Here is an 18657-nt window from a genome sequence, read left to right on the forward strand (position 1 = left end):
TTTTAACTAGCTTCTTTTAAAAGAATACTGTCAAGTCGTTTGGTCTCAGATGGATCTTTTGGATGGACATTTTCTTTTCAGTCAAAAATATATTCATTATTCTTTTACTATTTAAATATATATGACATTTTATAACATATACATATGTATACATGTCTGTGTACACATAAATGTACACAACACTTCTCTTAGGAACAGAAAAATAACTTGTGGACCTACAAAACATTCTAGTACTATAATCAAAGAGTAGAAAGGGCAATAAGCATACGGAGATAGGTCAAACGGAATTCAGTTCTCTCCAGGATTCCCATTTCACAAGTTTGACCATAGAAATACTGAAGTCATCACTGCATTTAAGTCCCCGCTTGATGTAGGACTGCCAATCTGAAGTGGTCAAATGAAAACAGGCCAAGTCCTAAGAACCACTTAAAGTGTGTCAATGTAAAATTATTTTTGACGTGAGCTAAATAGAACATAAAAAACAATGAACCAATTAGACAATTTTGAAACAAAAAGGACTGCTTGACTGAGAGATACACCAATAATTTTCTAGTTAGATAATCTTCATTATCTCTCATCTAGGCTATTGTAATAATTTTATTTGATTGTCTAGTCTCTAATTCCTTTCCAATTGATTCTTCATTTTAAAAAAGTCTTTAAAAAAACCTCTTTTGTCTTGTCAGTTTCTATTCAAGTAATCAATGACTGTTCCAATGTCATACAAATTCAAGGTATAATTCTTCTGATCCTAGTATTTAAGATCTGCCACAATCTTGCTCCACTCTACCTTTTTAGACTTCTTATATTGCTTCTCTTCAGGTATGTAACACTACAGTCAAACTAAGCTCCTCTATGAATTCTGTTCTTGTTCTATCCTCTTCTATCATATCTTTATGTTCATCTATCTCCCTTATCTAGAATAGATTCTTCTCTCTATTACCACATCACCACTTACTGAAGTACCTCCTTTCCTTAGGAGGTGTCATTCAAGTATTAGGCCAATGAAGTTTTTCTTAATTCCCCTCCTTGAAAATAAAGTCTCTATTCTCAAATTTTCAGAGCACTGTATTTCAATCTCTCTACTTAAAGTTCTTCTTTCCACTCATCATACTCTTCCCTTGTATTGCTGTTATTTGTATATACATTTTCTTCCTTCTTATTAGATTCTAAGTAGGCCCAATATCATGTTCATCATTGTATCCCTAGCATAGAAAGCAAGATTTTTAATGAATTTTCATTTAATTTTTCTTAGTGGTATCAAGTCAAAAGTTCTGACAATACATTCATTTTGTTGTGAAGCTGTTTCAGTCCTGCCTGACATTTTGTGACCCCATTTGCAAAGATATGCCATTTTACTAATTTTACAGATGAGGAAACTGAGGCAAACATGATTAAGTTACTTGCACAAAATCACACAGCTGATAAGTGTGTGAGGCCTAATTTGAGCTCAAGTCTTTCTGATTCCCAGCCTGGTAATCTATCCACTGTGCCATATTGCTACCTTTATAAGTTCACTAATGAATGCCAAAATGCAGTAAATATCCAGTTGTGATATAAAGCCTATATAATGGCTTTATATAGAAATCAAATCATTCTAAGAATTGACTCTATTTGATCTTTGAAGAGTTTTCCCTTCTTGAAATTCTCTACTTGTTTTTTTTTTTTTAATGATAATAATAATCCACTTATCTCTCTTTTTTGTTTCTTTTATCTAGTTCCTCTTCCTTTTCTCATCCCCTCACAGTGAGTTGTCTTTAAAGCTAAGTCAGCTGTTTTCAGTTCTTTACATTCTCTTCCTTGGAGAGTTCACTTCCTCTTATGACATCAACTACTAGCTTTATGTTTATGATCCCTAAATATATATATGTCCAAGATTAATATTTTCCCAGTCTTTTTCCTTCTTTCTAGCTATCTGCAGGATACCAACCAATCAGGAATGAATTCATCATGATATGTGCCCAGTAAGTTCCTATTGCTAACTTCTTTCTCTACAAATATCACTATTCAGTTCTCATTATCTTTCTTCCCTCTTTCTCCCTCTCCAAACCAGCCTGTAATACTATCTTTCTATAGCAGTTCTTTTGCCTCATTTCTTGCTGGCAAAAGAATCAATCATTACTCCTTATATCCTACTGGATTAAAAGTAAATTAAGTTATCTAAATTCAAGACCCTATATAATTTGTTTCCGGTTTACCTGGTCACCTTGATTTCTCATTATTACCCAATGTGATATGCCTCCCAAACCTGTTGTCAAGTCAACAGCCTGAAATATTTATCAGATCCCAAAATTAGGAGGATTTTTGGATGCCTACTTACTCTACAGCTGTTAACCTGAATGTTGTTGGCCTTCTCGGGATACTTAAACAATAATTGTAATTTTGCTATACTATCAGACTTTATCCTATACCACAACAGCCCCTTTTCTACATGTTTCATATATAAAAGCAAACAAATTCTACTTAATAACACAAATATCATCCTTAAACCTATGATAGTAGCATAATAGAGCCAAAACTATGAGGTTATTTAGGCTGATAAGTTACTTGAAAATTAGAACATATTCTTAAATTTTGCAACCAAATTCAACATAGCATTATTTAGCAGATATAAGTTGGGGGTGGAGGTGGGGAGAGATGCAAAAAAAAAAAAATGGAGAAGACCAAACAAAAGTAAAAGTTACTTGACAGTGTACTTTTAATGTAAATTTTGAAAATATCAGCATGTTGACATTTTAATTAAAATTATTATCTATTTGGTTATTATTTTTTAAAGTTTTTAAAGTCTTTTGAAATCATCATTTAAAATGTAGCTGGTCAAAAAATTAACCACACTACCTTAAGCTCATGTTTTTGCTTTAGCTGCTGAATCTCTACTGCTCCCACAGTGTTTGCCATCAAATCTTTCATCTTTTTTTCATAGTGCTCCTTTAAACGGGTTAGGTCATGAGACAGCTACAGTGCATAAAGAGATACAATCTTTTCAAAAGAAAAAAGGCTGTAGTACTTTTTGACAAGTGTAAATGGAAAGTACTTCAGTAGTGTCACACATGCAATTTTGTCTGACAAATGGTGCACATATATGAGAATCTACTTTGGCAAGGAAACTCAAGCAGTGGCAAGTCTCGAGTCTTTTGGTAAGCACAACTACAAACAGGTCAAGATGCCATGCGCTTGATTTAGCACCAGTTATTTTGGAAAATTAAAACCCCAAAGCTTTGAGACCACAACTACTTTAGGTGAGCCAGAATGGAGAGTTCTTGGTGCCTTGATATTAAAAACTAAATGAAAAAAAAACTAATTTTTTTTTGTTTTAAAAATCATTCTTTCAACATTATATGCAATATTTTAAAAATAAAACCATTGGTGTGTTTTCAATAAAAAGGCATTTTTTTTTGAGTCAGCCCTGCAGCAGAACATGCAGACAATATTCTAGACAATTCTGAACATTCACTTTTCAAAAGCAAGGAAAAATTATAACTGATAAAGATTTGAACAGTCTCCAAGCTGACATAAGTTGCTCTCAACATTATGGGTTTGGTTCCTGGACCAAGTATCAAAATTCATTCGTTATTTTTTTATTTCAGTATAACATCTCAAAAACACAGACAAAAACAACATAGCTCCTTTAGGGCTAGCCTTTTTCATGCTTAGTCCCAGACAGTACTATTTTGGGCAAAGTATTTTTAAAATTTGCAAGCTTTTTTTGAGTTGAAGTTTAAAAAAGATATGGCTTGTGTTATGTTTTAAACATTCCTTTGTGGGCTAAATCTTGATTTTAAGTCTATCCTCTAAAAACCTGTTACCTGGTATGTGGCTGAAGAAATTAGAATTTTACTTATAGGAATTATAGAGAGAGATGAATCAACTTAACTTCAATTCAAGATTGGCATATTCATTTTCAGTTACCAGATAGGTAGGTAAACATCTCTAAATTAAAGGCTAATGTTTAGCTCTCCTTTCAATAAAATGTTAGTGATTTTTCAGACTATGTACATAAAAAGGCCACCACTGAAAAGGACCTCACTGAGATATGGCTGAATTGTCCTAATAATGACCATGTGGATAATATTAATAGGTCACTTTTGTATAGGATTTTTGGTTATAAAATGTTTTTACATGTATTATATGCTACAAAATACTCCTTGAAATAGGTAACACAAGTATAAAACTATTTTTGTCCATAAAGGTGAATATATATACATATATGTACGTGTGTGTGTGTGTGTGTGTGTGTGTGTGTAGATGGCGGTGAGGAGTATAGTGGAAAGAACACTGACTAGTACTGGATTCGAAACACCTCAGTTTAAATTTCATGACTGAGCAAGTCACTTAATCACATTGGGTTGAGTGTTTTCATTTGTAAGATGTGGGGGTTGGCGGGTGTCTGTTCCACCTCTAGATCAGTGAATTCTACCATCTATACCTGTAATTTCATTGTTTTTTATGGATTCCCTGGTGAGAAAACTTACCAATAAGTACTTTTGCAAATTGATGTCATAAAAGAATTGCTTTGGGTCATTGAGAATTAGATAAAATAAAAGACCCCAAAATTAAGGGGCTATCTGATTTTTGTATTTGTATTCCCAATACTATAAAGTATAGGCTTAATAAATGCTTGTTGATTTACTGATTGATTTAGTGATTTTAGTGAGGCAGTCATTTGACTTGCCTATAACCATATAGCCATTAAGTGTCAAGTGGTTTGCCCAAGACCATAAGTGGTGATTGTGAGATTCAAATCCCTTCCTATTGACCAGAGATCAAATGATGTTTTCATTAAACCAGAATTTTTTTAAAACTTTTACTGACAGTCACTTGCTTTAAGACATTTGCACAATGGCACTACTTTTGTAACAGAATCACAGAAACTTAGAGTTGAGAAGGGATCTTAGTGGAGAGCTCATCCTAACTTCTTTCCAAAGCAAAATAAATAGTACTTTTATGCAAAATGGCTGGAAATGGGATATAGGGAAAGAATCCAGATTTTCTCTAAGAAAAACTTACTAGTCTCTCCAAAGGTATTACACATCTGACCTAGACTTAATTTACTTCATTACTGCAAGGAACTATGATTTCTCAATGTTAGTATTCCTTCTATTCACAGTACAGACTGTAAGTTTCTGTATTTATTATCACATTCTAATGGAACAAAGATACCACAATCTCTAAAGAAGTTTTAATATAAAATTCAAAATCCAAGTTATGAAAAGTTGCCTGCTTTCTTAGAAATCTCATTTTGCTTCCAGTTATGGATTGGAGTGGATGGCCAGTGATACACCTGCCAACTCTGAAATTCTGTGATTCTGTGGTATTCAGAAGTAGCTAAATTTTACTTCACCTAAGAAACCTAATTTCATGAAGCTTGTACTTGATTGCCCTGAGGAAAAACCAAATTTGTCACTTTAAATTGAACTAGTGGCATTTTTAAAAATGAGTTCCATTGAGAAATTTATAGAAACCTGACTTGGAAAGCACAAATAGGTTGTGTTTTGAGAGTTAATGATAATTTTCTCTTATGAGGTCAAAGTGGTTAGTTCTGACCTTGTTAAGGGTCAGAACTTAAATCACATAAACTGGATCAATAAACCTGACCAACAGAAACAACTTAGCTGTTCAGTGATTCAATTTACTTTGGAGAAAACAACATGAATAGATGTCATATATGGACAAAAATATCACATCAATGATATTCAGTGGCATTAATACTCATATTAAATTATTATATTATTTTATTATATTATTATTATATTATATTATTAAATGTGTATGATTAAAACAAAGATGCAGATAAGATATAGAAATCACTATTAAGTGTAGAAAACTTCAGCTCAAAAATTATATATATATATATATATATATATATATATATATGAAATCTAGTAACTGAAGCCAAAGACAGACTCTAAAGGAGGTATGATTTTTTTTCCTACTTTCCTCAAACTTCCTGTTTCCTTCTTAACACTCCTAAACTCAATAATACTTACCAAAGAATAATGCTTAGAAGATATCACATATACAGAAAGCAAAATAAAATTTTAGTCTTCTAAAACTATTATGCATTTTACTCTCTATTCTCTCTTCTGTTTTATGGTAAAAATGGCTGTAAGTCCAAAACATTACTTAAAAAAATATGGCTGGACTGCTTCAAACAAAACTGGCACATGAAAACAGTTTTTTTCAAAACAGACACATATAGAAAATATTTTACTAAAAGATTCATCATATAAGACATCTTTATGTGGTAATCTACTATATTGCATTTAAAATGGATTTTTTAATGAAAATTCAATAGAATCTCATAAATTAATCTACAGTGTAAAGTATACCCTTTTCTTTTAAGTACTGTTTCATAAATTCACCATTTTAATCATATTTCAACTTCCATTTCAGAATTAAAATTCATATTTTTAAATAATTATTTTTAAAATTAAAAAAAATATTTTTTAAAATTTAAAAAAAATTAAAATTAAAAAATATTTTTTATTAAAATTTAAAAATATATTTTAAAAGATCTTACGCGAATGAATAAAGTGTTTTGATTACATACTTGCTTTTTGTGGTTGCCTCGCAAAAAGGAGCTCGGAATCCCATTTTTGCATTCTGAATCACTTTGCTCTTCATAGCTTTCAAATTCACTTGAACTCCACCCATAATCCAAAGAGCTGTTTCCACCTTCATCCCCATTCTCAACATCATCATAAATCATTTCCTCTGCATGCATTAATATCAAAATGGAATGAAAATGAAAATGCAAAGTCACTTGGATTTACATTTAGTCATGAGTTTCAACTAGTTATAATTTTCTACGATATAGTTTGGAGTATTATACACATCATTATAGGAAGTGAGATGCTGACTGTAAAGGAGTTTTTTCCAAAGATCTCATTTGGAAATGCTTTCATTTTTATTATTCAGAGAAATTTTAAATTAATTAAAAGCCTTCGCCCTTGGTTTTCAATGACACAATTACATTTTTTACAAGAATTGTGATTTCCTTAGCATAAGGACTTCCCAATAAAGGAATTCTGTCTACCAATGTAGATCAGCACCTGCTCTGTAGTTTTACAGTAGTTTGGAGGCATTGATTGATAAAGTGATTTCCTCAGATGTTGAACTCTGCTCTTCCTAATTCTCAAATTATTCCTCTATCCTAGTAGTCCCCAATGTGTTTAAATTCTGTGAATGCCTTTAAACAACAACTGCAAAAAAGTGGGTTTGAATTCCTAAAATATCTGAATATCCTACTCATAATACTGTTTATAGTTATTTACTACTTAAGATGATGTTAAAGATTTTTAGCATAAATCCTCTTGGACAATCATCACAAACCCCCTAAGGGGTTCATAAATCACTAAGTGGAAACCACTTCTGTAGCCTACAAAGTGTCATTTTGGTTTAGTGGGAAAACCCTGCACTTAGAGTTCTAAGACTTGGAGTAGAATCACAGCTCTCCTCCACATGTGAATGGATGATCATGGGCAACTGAATCTTTCAGAAGCTCAATTTCCTCAATATTTTCTTGAATAGCATCTTGCTATTCACATTGCATTGTATCTAAATTTCTCACTTGATCCTGTCTGAATGTTTATGAATTTTGTGGTAAGAGGCTCTGATGCAAATTTTCTTCCTAAAATCCATGATTCAAAAAAATTCATTACAGGAGTTGGTAAATAGTAACTGAACACTACAAAGAGAGTAAAATCAAGGGGTCCATGTGTGTGCAGTTCTGCTTCCAAAAACCTACCAAGAGCATTACAACTTTATCCCACAAAAATAATCTATACTCATGGCAGACATCTTGATTTTAAGATGGGCTGGTCTCTGTAATTAAATATTTGATTTCATTGGTAGTAGTGAATGTCCTCACAAGAATAATAGGAGTAGCTGACATTTACATAATGATTTAGGTATTAAAATGATTTCATATCTCTCTTCAAAACAGGTAAGCAAGATAAGAATCATTCTCCTTTTTACAAATGAAGAAACTGAGATTCAGAGAAGGTATATATAGCTAGAATGGGAGAAGAGATCAGAGTCAAACTCAGGTTACCTGGCTCTAATTCCAGCGCTCTATTTCTCCACTCTCATACACAAAAAAACCCAGACTACAATGATACTCAATTATTACATGTAAGATAGTACATAGACTCAGAGATTCTTATCTTTTAGCAAATACTCCATATCATTTATCTTCCTAAGGAATTTGCTTCTAGAAGTGGCTCCTGTTGAAAGGGACAAAATATTAGCATTGCTCTGGTTTCAATTATTTATCAAGTGTATTGTTAGAAATGTCTATTTTGGGTAAGCTTTTCCTCTGGAATGAGGTTCAATTGAAAAATTTTGCAGAGTAATTAGAAAGATGGCACTCCTGTAGTGTGAAAACTTGCTGGTATTTCCTTAATTAAATCTATTATTTGGGTTATTTCAATTAAAACTTTTATAAATTATATTCTCACAAAACACTAAAAATAAGCATAACCAAAGTAGCACTGAAGATTGGATTCTCATGTAGAAAAAGCAAACCAAAAGGAAAGATTTAAATACATTTGGAATTTGTGCATTTAAAACTTGAAACTTGTTTCAAGTCAAATTAAACACAACATATAATCATAACCCCTTGAAACATCATCTTTTCCAACTCTTCATAACTTCAAATTAATTCTTCTAAAAGCATAATGTACATTTTAAACTTTCAGTCAAATATCCTGAAAAGTAAAGAATGAATTTTTAAAAGATGCCTGAAAAAAAAAGTTTCTTCATCATCATACACCTCTTTAATAACTTCTGAAATAAAAAGGATTGCATTTTTTTTCTTATTGGCATTTAAATAGATCCTGGTATTTTGAACTGACAAGGAATTATGAACATCTAAACCTCCTCATTTAATAGATGAGAGAACCGAGGTCCATAGAGAAAAAGTGGATTGTCTAAGGTCATTTAGGCAGCCTGTTGTAGTAGAGTGTTAAGAATTTGGAATCAGAAGATTTGAGTTCTAATATCAACTCTGACCATGCTACCTTTTTCACCTTGATCAGTTAATCTCTGGGATTAGGATTTTTGTCTTTAAAAGGGGGGGGAATAAAAACTGACTAAATTTTCTCCATGCTACATCTATAATCTTATAATACAGGCAGAAGCAAAGCTGCATTCTCAAACCATGTTTCCATATCACTAAAACAATAAATTGATGAATTCAAGCAATTATTTCAATCCCAAAATATGGTAAATTTAGTGACCAAAGTCAGTCTTTTGTGTGACTAAAATGACTTCCTGTTTGCCTGATTAACTCCATCAAAATAATCATCTGAGTAACTCAATGTTGATATATTTTGAATCTAGGACTTGATGACTCAATTGGGATTAAAGACTTAGAGACAAATAGTATCTTAGAATTTATCCTATTTAATCCCCTCATTTTACAAAGGAAGAAACTAGGTCCAAACATGAAGTAGTGTCAAGATAAAATTAGAAGACAACTGTTTTCCAAAGCTAAGGCATAGCTCATTTGTGGGACTTGTTAGCAGGTTAGAGGATAGCCCATCGGGTTTACAGTGGTTTTTCCAGAGCAATACAGACAAATAAGAGAGGATTTGAACCCAGGTCCTTTCACTCCAAATCTAGTGCATTTCTCAAAATTACTTTACTCTTGGCTAATTTAGCTCTTTTTTGAGTACCTATGATACTCTATACAACACTGGTTTACATATTCTAATTTGCAGTTTGCAATTTTTTTCACTATATGGGGGTATATCCCCAACTAGTATGATACAATAACAGCTTTAGCTCTGGAAGTTCTAGTCCAAGTCTGTCATTTTCCAGATGAGGAACCTGAGACCCAGAGAGAGATTAAATGGCTTTGCCCAAGAACTCATAGATAGTAGAAAATATAGAATTTGCACCAGGTCTTCTACTTTCTGAACTTGTGATCATGCTACTATACAATCAAATTGTAGGATCATTGAGAATAAGGACCTGCATTATATTTTTCCTATATCCCTCCACAAACCTAGCACATTAGGAAATTTGCGATTCTCATTCAATAAATAATTACTGAATTTTTTTTCACTATTCCTACTATTTAAAGTCTTTTGCCATCTTCAGTTTTGTGAAGGATGAGGTCATTGATTTCTCTCAACAGATCATTTCATCTACCAAAAATTTAATTTGGCTTTTGTTGGAATCCATCTCTCTGCTTGGTTCCAAGAGCTCTCTCCGAATGTCACCAAATCCAAAGGTCTGGTCCTTCAGCTTCTGCCTCTGCTTTCTTCAGCCTCCAGCCAGCTCCAGTCTTCATGTCATTCTGGTGAAATCTCAACTTATAGCGTCTTCCTCTCTAGAACTCCTCGACTGGCCCATTGAAGCTCTATTTATGCTCCCAAAGAGCTTCAAGGGAGGTGTGAATTCATTGAACTCCAATGAGTAAAGGTGTGAACACAAGCCTTGTATTGATTAGTTCTACTTAGTACCTAGTTTCAGGTTCTGGCCAAAACATCTTCTTGTAAGATTAGATCAACTCTAATTAGTTAGCAGTTAGTAAGGATTCCAACATCTCCCCCTTTCTTTTGTTTTAAAACATAGGGGGTTTCTGAGGGGGTACACATAAATCCATCAATATGGGCCAGAACTTTGTAACAGATATACATGGTATACATAAATCCATCAATATGGGAGGCATTATACATAATTTACAAAAGCACACAGCAATATAACACAGGCTAGTGGTAATGTAACAAATAACATGAATCAACATGAAAATTTAACTACTGCAAAAAGTCTCATCAACAATCTTTCATCTCAAGAAATCCAATGATTCTTGCAATTGCTTAAAATACATAAGCACAAAGTAATATAACACAGGCTAGTAGTAATGTAACAACATAAATCGACCTGAAAATTTACAAATGTCCATAAGTCCTAGAAATAGTCCATAAGGAATCCATTGTCCATTAGTTCATGCGCCAAGAAACTGAGATTCAGAGAAGGTATATATAGCTAGAATGGGAGAAGAGATCAGAGTCAAACTCAGGTTACCTGGCTCTAATTCCAGCGCTCTATTTCTCCACTCTCATACACAAAAAAACCAGACTACAATGATACTCAATTATTACATGTAAGATAGTACATAGACTCAGAGATTCTTATCTTTTAGCAAATACTCCATATCATTTATCTTCCTAAGGAATTTGCTTCTAGAAGTGGCTCCTGTTGAAAGGGACAAAATATTAGCATTGCTCTGGTTTCAATTATTTATCAAGTGTATTGTTAGAAATGTCTATTTTGGGTAAGCTTTTCCTCTGGAATGAGGTTCAATTGAAAAATTTTGCAGAGTAATTAGAAAGATGGCACTCCTGTAGTGTGAAAACTTGCTGGTATTTCCTTAATTAAATCTATTATTTGGGTTATTTCAATTAAAACTTTTATAAATTATATTCTCACAAAACACTAAAAATAAGCATAACCAAAGTAGCACTGAAGATTGGATTCTCATGTAGAAAAAGCAAACCAAAAGGAAAGATTTAAATACATTTGGAATTTGTGCATTTAAAACTTGAAACTTGTTTCAAGTCAAATTAAACACAACATATAATCATAACCCCTTGAAACATCATCTTTTCCAACTCTTCATAACTTCAAATTAATTCTTCTAAAAGCATAATGTACATTTTAAACTTTCAGTCAAATATCCTGAAAAGTAAAGAATGAATTTTTAAAAGATGCCTGAAAAAAAAAAAAGTTTCTTCATCATCATACACCTCTTTAATAACTTCTGAAATAAAAAGGATTGCATTTTTTTTCTTATTGGCATTTAAATAGATCCTGGTATTTTGAACTGACAAGGAATTATGAACATCTAAACCTCCTCATTTAATAGATGAGAGAACCGAGGTCCATAGAGAAAAAGTGGATTGTCTAAGGTCATTTAGGCAGCCTGTTGTAGTAGAGTGTTAAGAATTTGGAATCAGAAGATTTGAGTTCTAATATCAACTCTGACCATGCTACCTTTTTCACCTTGATCAGTTAATCTCTGGGATTAGGGTTTTTGTCTTTAAAAGGGGGGGGGAATAAAAACTGACTAAATTTTCTCCATGCTACATCTATAATCTTATAATACAGGCAGAAGCAAAGCTGCATTCTCAAACCATGTTTCCATATCACTAAAACAATAAATTGATGAATTCAAGCAATTATTTCAATCCCAAAATATGGTAAATTTAGTGACCAAAGTCAGTCTTTTGTGTGACTAAAATGACTTCCTGTTTGCCTGATTAACTCCATCAAAATAATCATCTGAGTAACTCAATGTTGATATATTTTGAATCTAGGACTTGATGACTCAATTGGGATTAAAGACTTAGAGGCAAATAGTATCTTAGAATTTATCCTATTTAATCCCCTCATTTTACAAAGGAAGAAACTAGGTCCAAACATGAAGTAGTGTCAAGATAAAATTAGAAGACAACTGTTTTCCAAAGCTAAGGCATAGCTCATTTGCGGGACTTGTTAGCAGGTTAGAGGCTAGCCCATCGGGTTTACAGTGGTTTTTCCAGAGCAATACAGACAAATAAGAGAGGATTTGAACCCAGGTCCTTTCACTCCAAATCTAGTGCATTTCTCAAAATTACTTTACTCTTGGCTAATTTAGCTTTTTTTTGAGTACCTATGATACTCTATACAACACTGGTTTACATATTCTAATTTGCAGTTTGCAATTTTTTTCACTATATGGGGGTATATCCCCAACTAGTATGATACAATAACAGCTTTAGCTCTGGAAGTTCTAGTCCAAGTCCAAGGTCTTCTACTTTCTGAACTTGTGATCATGCTACTATACAATCAAATTGTAGGATCATTGAGAATAAGGACCTGCATTATATTTTTCCTATATCCCTCCACAAACCTAGCACACTAGGAAATTTGCGATTCTCATTCAATAAATAATTACTGAATTTTTTTTCACTATTCCTACTATTTAAAGTCTTTTGCCATCTTCAGTTTTGTGAAGGATGAGGTCATTGATTTCTCTCAACAGATCATTTCATCTACCAAAAATTTAATTTGGCTTTGACAAGTACAGTTACATTAACTAGATCGTGAGTTATTTTAGAACAGAAAACGTATGTTACTTTTCTTTGTATCCCCAGCATTTAGCATGGTGCTTAGTAGAAACAATGCTTATTGATTAACTAGCAGGTAATTTGAAAAGATACTTCATCCTTTTTTTCTTACCTTTCTTTCTGTTTCCAGCACTTAACCCAGCCCCCAATAAATAATAGATACTTAATGCTTGTTGACTTTTTCTTCCATCTTTCTCAAAGCTTTTCTGGTGTTCTCCACAATTATTCTGACTCTTTCAAGGGCAAACAAGATGGCTTAAAAGAGTATCTTTAAGTAATGTCAAGGCCTAAGGGAATTATTTGGGTTTTTTATTTGGTGGGCTTGGATTCAAAGGGCTTCTTTCACTGCCAGGAAAAACATCCTAAATCAACCAGGCATCTGTTTTTCCCCAACAAGTCCACTGATTGGCAAGTTCTTCTCTTAGTTTGACAGGAATCAAGCTGTGTGTCATCAGAGCAAAATAATTTTGGAATTTGGCCCTGGGCAATTTCCTTCCCAGTTGGAATCATTCAGCTGGTAAGAGACACCTCAGTACACTCACCTACTGGCTAAGGATTGCAAGAACTCACACATAGTGCATGTTGTTCCCTAAGAGAGCAGATTTTGCCCAAAGCAACTTTTAGCAGCATCATTCTTCATGAATACATTGGACATTGTAGCCAGATGACTTCAAGTCAGAGCTATGTTTGGTCAGTCTTAGCTACTGAGACTTTAAAAATTATATTCAATGGTATCTAAGATTCTAGAGAATTTTAATTAAAATTTAGAAGTAAAACAGGCTTAAAGATCTTTTAGTATGACTTCCTCATTTTACAGGTAAGGAAATTGAATCCTGAGAAAGATGATAATAATAACATCATCAATAATTCACATTCACATAGCTACATCAATGTATGCAAAGCACTTTACATATATGAGCCAGAATAAATGATTCTCATTTTACAAATAAGGAAGCCAAGGCTCAGAGAGGTAAAGTGAATTATCCAGTCACATAAATGGTTAAATGTTTGAGACAAGAATGAAAGTTAGTGTTTCTTATTTCAAGAATAGGATTCTAATTAATGCACCATACTGCTTTACCCATGGTGACAGACAGTAATAGGACAAAATTTAATAAAAATAAGAAAAAAGAAAAAAAAAGAAGAAAGAAAAAACACAAACCAATGAGTTCTGACAAGCTATCATTAAATATAAACATTTATAAATCAAATATATACAAAAAATGAAGAACAAAAAGATATTAGGATAAATATTCTATATCTAATTTGCACTCAAGTCAAACCTGGTTCTGAGTCTGAATTTTCTCTTGGAACATCATCATAAATCACTTCTTCTGGGTCTAAAACAATAAAAGAAATATGTTTAAAATCTAGGTAAGCACAGTTCACTGCTACTTACATTTTATATAACCATAAACTTTTAAAATTAATTCTAAAGCTTTTTCAAAAAGTTAAGTCTAGAAGGTGATATGTAAGTATTCTGTATATAAAATTCATCATATTGGCAGCAGGATATTTTGATGGACATATGACCACATTAGATTTATCAAGTATAGTTGGCTTTTGCTGTACTCTGACAAAAAATGATCTCTCTCTTCCAGTTACTTAGTATCTGGATAAAGTGCATGCTGTCATTTGATTTTAAAACATCAATAATATTACCATAACATCATGATTGAAAATTAAAAAGGACACATGACTTTAGAGGCCATTTAGTCAAACCCCTCATTTTAAGATGAAGAAACTAAGCAAAATGACTTGCTGATCACCTCGCAAAAATCATAAGATGAAGACTTGGAAATCAGTTCTCTGTTTCCAAATACAGAGATTATTTTTTCTCAGGAAGAAATTTATGATCAACCCACTGGTATTTCATTTATTTAATAGTTATAAAGTTTGAATGTTAATGAAGAATATCAAAAGAAGTGAAATGAGGGTTGGGAAAAGAAAGCCAAATTTCAAGAATTCTAGCTTTAAGGTCAAAACCAACAAAAGTCGATTAAATGTGTGAAATTCTACAAAAGCCCCAAACAAAAGTTTTATAACAGTGCTTGTATCCACCAGGGAATTATGTAGAAAAATAGGTTAAAAAGTCACTTTTTAAATGCATCTAACAATTATTCCTCCTTGTATTAAAAACCATTTTCTTAATTAAAATTCTACTTTAAAATATCAGCATAATAAAAGAACAATTAACTAAGATCATAATATATTCTTCAGATTAGAGAATAGTTCTATTTTATAATATTAAAGCTATCTTTATATATTGTTCAAAAAGTCTCAAAATAACTAAAAATCTACTGCATAATGTGCTGTTTTCCAAGCCTTAGGAAAAAAAACTGTACTAAAGAGGAACTAACTACTTTCTAAAGCATCCAACCACATTCCATTTCTGGAAAGTCCTGACTTTTAGAAAGAATATCCTCAAGTCTAGCCATTTCTTACCTTTTGACAAGTATCATTCCTTAGGGCTACCTCTGGTACCAAGAAAAACAAAATTTTTCTTCTAGAAGTCAGTCCTTTCAATACCTGAAGATAGCTACCAAATTCCCTACCAAATCCCACCTCAAGATTTTTCTTCAAGCTGAAATTCCTCCTTATTTCAGCCAATGTTGTGGCATGGTCTTAAGACCTTTATCTTGCCTGTTTTAACTTTGAATTAGTCTCACTTTTGTCCTCTCTGTTTTAAAAGAAAACATGATTGACTTGTTGTTTATTTCTCCCTTACTACTTCAAAATTTAAATATTTAAGCTACATATATATATATTAAATATACAAACTAATATTTAACATAAATATTAAAATTAAATAATTTCCAGGGAAAGGTATTACCTTACACAGACTATGCCCCATCCCTTCTTGCCATCATACTTTCCATATAAAATGATATTTTCTCTTATTTAATAAAATTTTTTATCAAAACCTCTGGAGAACTTTTGAGAGTTATAAGATATTATAGTTTATAAAGATTTTGGAGATTAAAATTTTTCATTTTATAAATGAGAATACTGAAGCCCAAGAGGGCAGTGACTTGTTTTAGGTCACATGACTAGCTGTTTCCAGAATGAGCATGAGAAGCCAAGAACTCTGACTACTGATCCAGCATTCTTTCCATTACACTACATGACTACTGTTTGGTACTGTTGAAGTAATGCCAGTTTACTGTTGTACTAAATTGTAGCCCTTCTAATTAGCTGTCATCTGGAAAGGAGGAGAGTTAAAGGAAGAAAATAGAGATTAATTTAGCTTTCGAATTAAAATGCTTTGGAAAAGCATGTCCATAATTTTGTGGTAAATTGATGATGACTTAATATCCCCCAAGCAGAATCATCCAATTAGGAGAGGTTTTTGTTTTGACAGTGTCATAATTAAAACCCAGAATGAAACATCTCAGCAGATAATTTAATAATTACAGATAGCTAAGACGGCTCTACCTTGTAAGTCAATCACACAAGCCAATTACACAGAGATTAGTGAGCCAGCAAATAATAAAAAGGGTAATTAGGAAACCAATTTTTGTTTTTCTACTTAAAGAAAAAACCCTCAAAATCTTTAAAATCAATCTAGCTAAAAATATTCACAGTCTTACAAAACTATACAAAAGATCACATATACTGTCTTGTCATGTGGGACAGCCTTTTTCCAGGAAAAAAAAAATTTCCATGAAAGGGAATTGGTTCAAAGGCAAATAAAAAGACAGAAAACCTATGAATGTTCCAGATCTACTGCTGAATGTAAGCTAGAAATCAGAGCATTACAACCCTATATTCTTTAAAGTTGGTCACAGGTATGTAATTTCCAGGAGCAATTAAAAGTCAGGAGAAGCTGTGTACCTTGTTTGCCCATTGACTGAAGCATCATCACCTGTGGAGGTAATTCTGCACTAAACCAACTATTAGATTCTTAGGGACACTGAAAAAGGTTTCTTCTCTTTAGCCTTACTGCTTATTATAATGCTTCATTTTTTAATAAATGGATGAATTTTTTCCAATATTTTAGTTCATCTATAGTTTTGTAAGACTGTGAATATTTTTAGCTAGATTGATTTTAAAGGTTTTGAGGGTGTTTTTTTTCTTGGAATAGAAAAACAAAAATTGGTTCCCTAATTATCCTCTTTTATTATATGCTGGCTCACTAATCTCTGTGTAATTGGCTTGTGTGAATGACTTACAATGTAGAGCCATCTTAGTTATCCGTAATTACTAAATTATCTGCTAGGATATTTCATTCTGAGTTTTAATAGCAACTTTGTCAGTGAACTTTTTATTCAACAGTTTCTCCTTTGGAGCTATTTTTTTATGACACTCACTTTCCATCCATGCTGTATTGGCAGGATCTGCAACCCACTTGGCTAGAGGACTATCTTCTTTATTAACCTGGTCTTCGCTTAAAAATGAATGAGAAAACACATAATTAATATTCATCTGCATCACCTAGTAATGGAGACCCTTCATCTCATATTTCACCAGATGGTCAAGTCTCTATTTTACATCATAATAGGTCAAAGAATAATGACAATCACAAGCTTATTTTTTAAAGAATTTTAAAATCTGCATTGCATTTTCCTAAAATAGGTTTGGTATCAACATCATCAATTTAAATGAGGAGAAAATTTATCATCTAAAGCACTCATGACTTAATTAAACATAGTAAAAAAAAGTGGTGGAGTTGGGCATTTGAACCCATAACTTTCAAGTCAGTGATCTCTCAATAATATCAAGTGGTCTTTGGACACTTTTGCTTAAACAAGCCAAATCGCAATTTTTGTTTTCAATTTCAGTGTTAAGTGATGGAAAGAGCACTGGATTTGCGTCACAGGTCTTAAATTTAAATACTGATTCCACTACTTATTACTTGTTTCATCTTGGACTACTTAAATTGTCACCCTCAATTTCTTCATTTATCAAATAAGCCTGTATGTCTCTGAGGTCTTATTATCATCTCCTCTAATTTTCACTCATTAATAAAGTCAAATATTTATTGAGTGCCTTTTTGGAGCACAGAACAAAAGAATTGAGTGAGCCATAAGAGAAATTTTAGAGACAATGCTTGACATTTCAGGATCTGATAATCCCAGTGGAGAGTCCCAGTATATAAATATGAATCAAGTGATACAATTAACTTGAAGTTAAGAAAACCTAAGTTTGAATCCTGCCTAGGACACTTTCTAGTTGTATGATCATGGGCAAATCATTAAACTTTTCTTAGTCTCAGCTTCCTCATCTGTAAAATGAAAGGTTTGAATTCAGTAATTTCTAATATTCCTTTTTGATCTATATCTATAATCCCATGATCCTCAGTTCCTGTATGTATAAGTGGTAAGAAATAAGTTTTTAAAAATAAAGTTGTAAATGATTTCAAAGTATGGAGAAAATAAATGTGATCTGAATTGGAAGGAAAAAGCCTTTTTTGGAGTATTGGGATTTGAGCTGATTTGTGAAAGAAAAATCTTCCCTTCCCCCCACCCACTCAGGGAGAGTGGGAAGAAGAAAGAAGAAGGGGATTCTGGATGGGGAGAGTCCTATGAGCAATGGGAAATAA

The 18657-nt window shown here is 32.5% G+C and overlaps 1 protein-coding gene across 4 annotated transcripts in view; it reads right to left on the minus strand.

The window, feature by feature from the left end:
* ARHGEF10 (Rho guanine nucleotide exchange factor 10) overlaps nucleotides 1-18657 on the minus strand; it is a 221909-nt gene that overhangs the window by 119768 nt on the left and 83484 nt on the right. For 3 of the 4 annotated variants that reach the window (XM_051976003.1, XM_051976002.1, XM_051976001.1), the window contains exons 6-9: nucleotides 17426-17502; nucleotides 14399-14455; nucleotides 6548-6711; nucleotides 2836-2952 (exon numbers count right to left, since the gene is read on the minus strand). In XM_051976003.1, the coding sequence (XP_051831963.1) occupies nucleotides 2836-2952; nucleotides 6548-6711; nucleotides 14399-14455; nucleotides 17426-17502 (415 nt within the window). The remainder of the gene's footprint in view (nucleotides 1-2835; nucleotides 2953-6547; nucleotides 6712-14398; nucleotides 14456-17425; nucleotides 17503-18657) is intronic. The other variant, XM_051976004.1, reaches the window with a different exon arrangement.

This window comes from Antechinus flavipes, chromosome 2, assembly GCF_016432865.1.
Source record: "Antechinus flavipes isolate AdamAnt ecotype Samford, QLD, Australia chromosome 2, AdamAnt_v2, whole genome shotgun sequence".
NCBI classification, from domain to species: domain Eukaryota; kingdom Metazoa; phylum Chordata; class Mammalia; order Dasyuromorphia; family Dasyuridae; genus Antechinus; species Antechinus flavipes.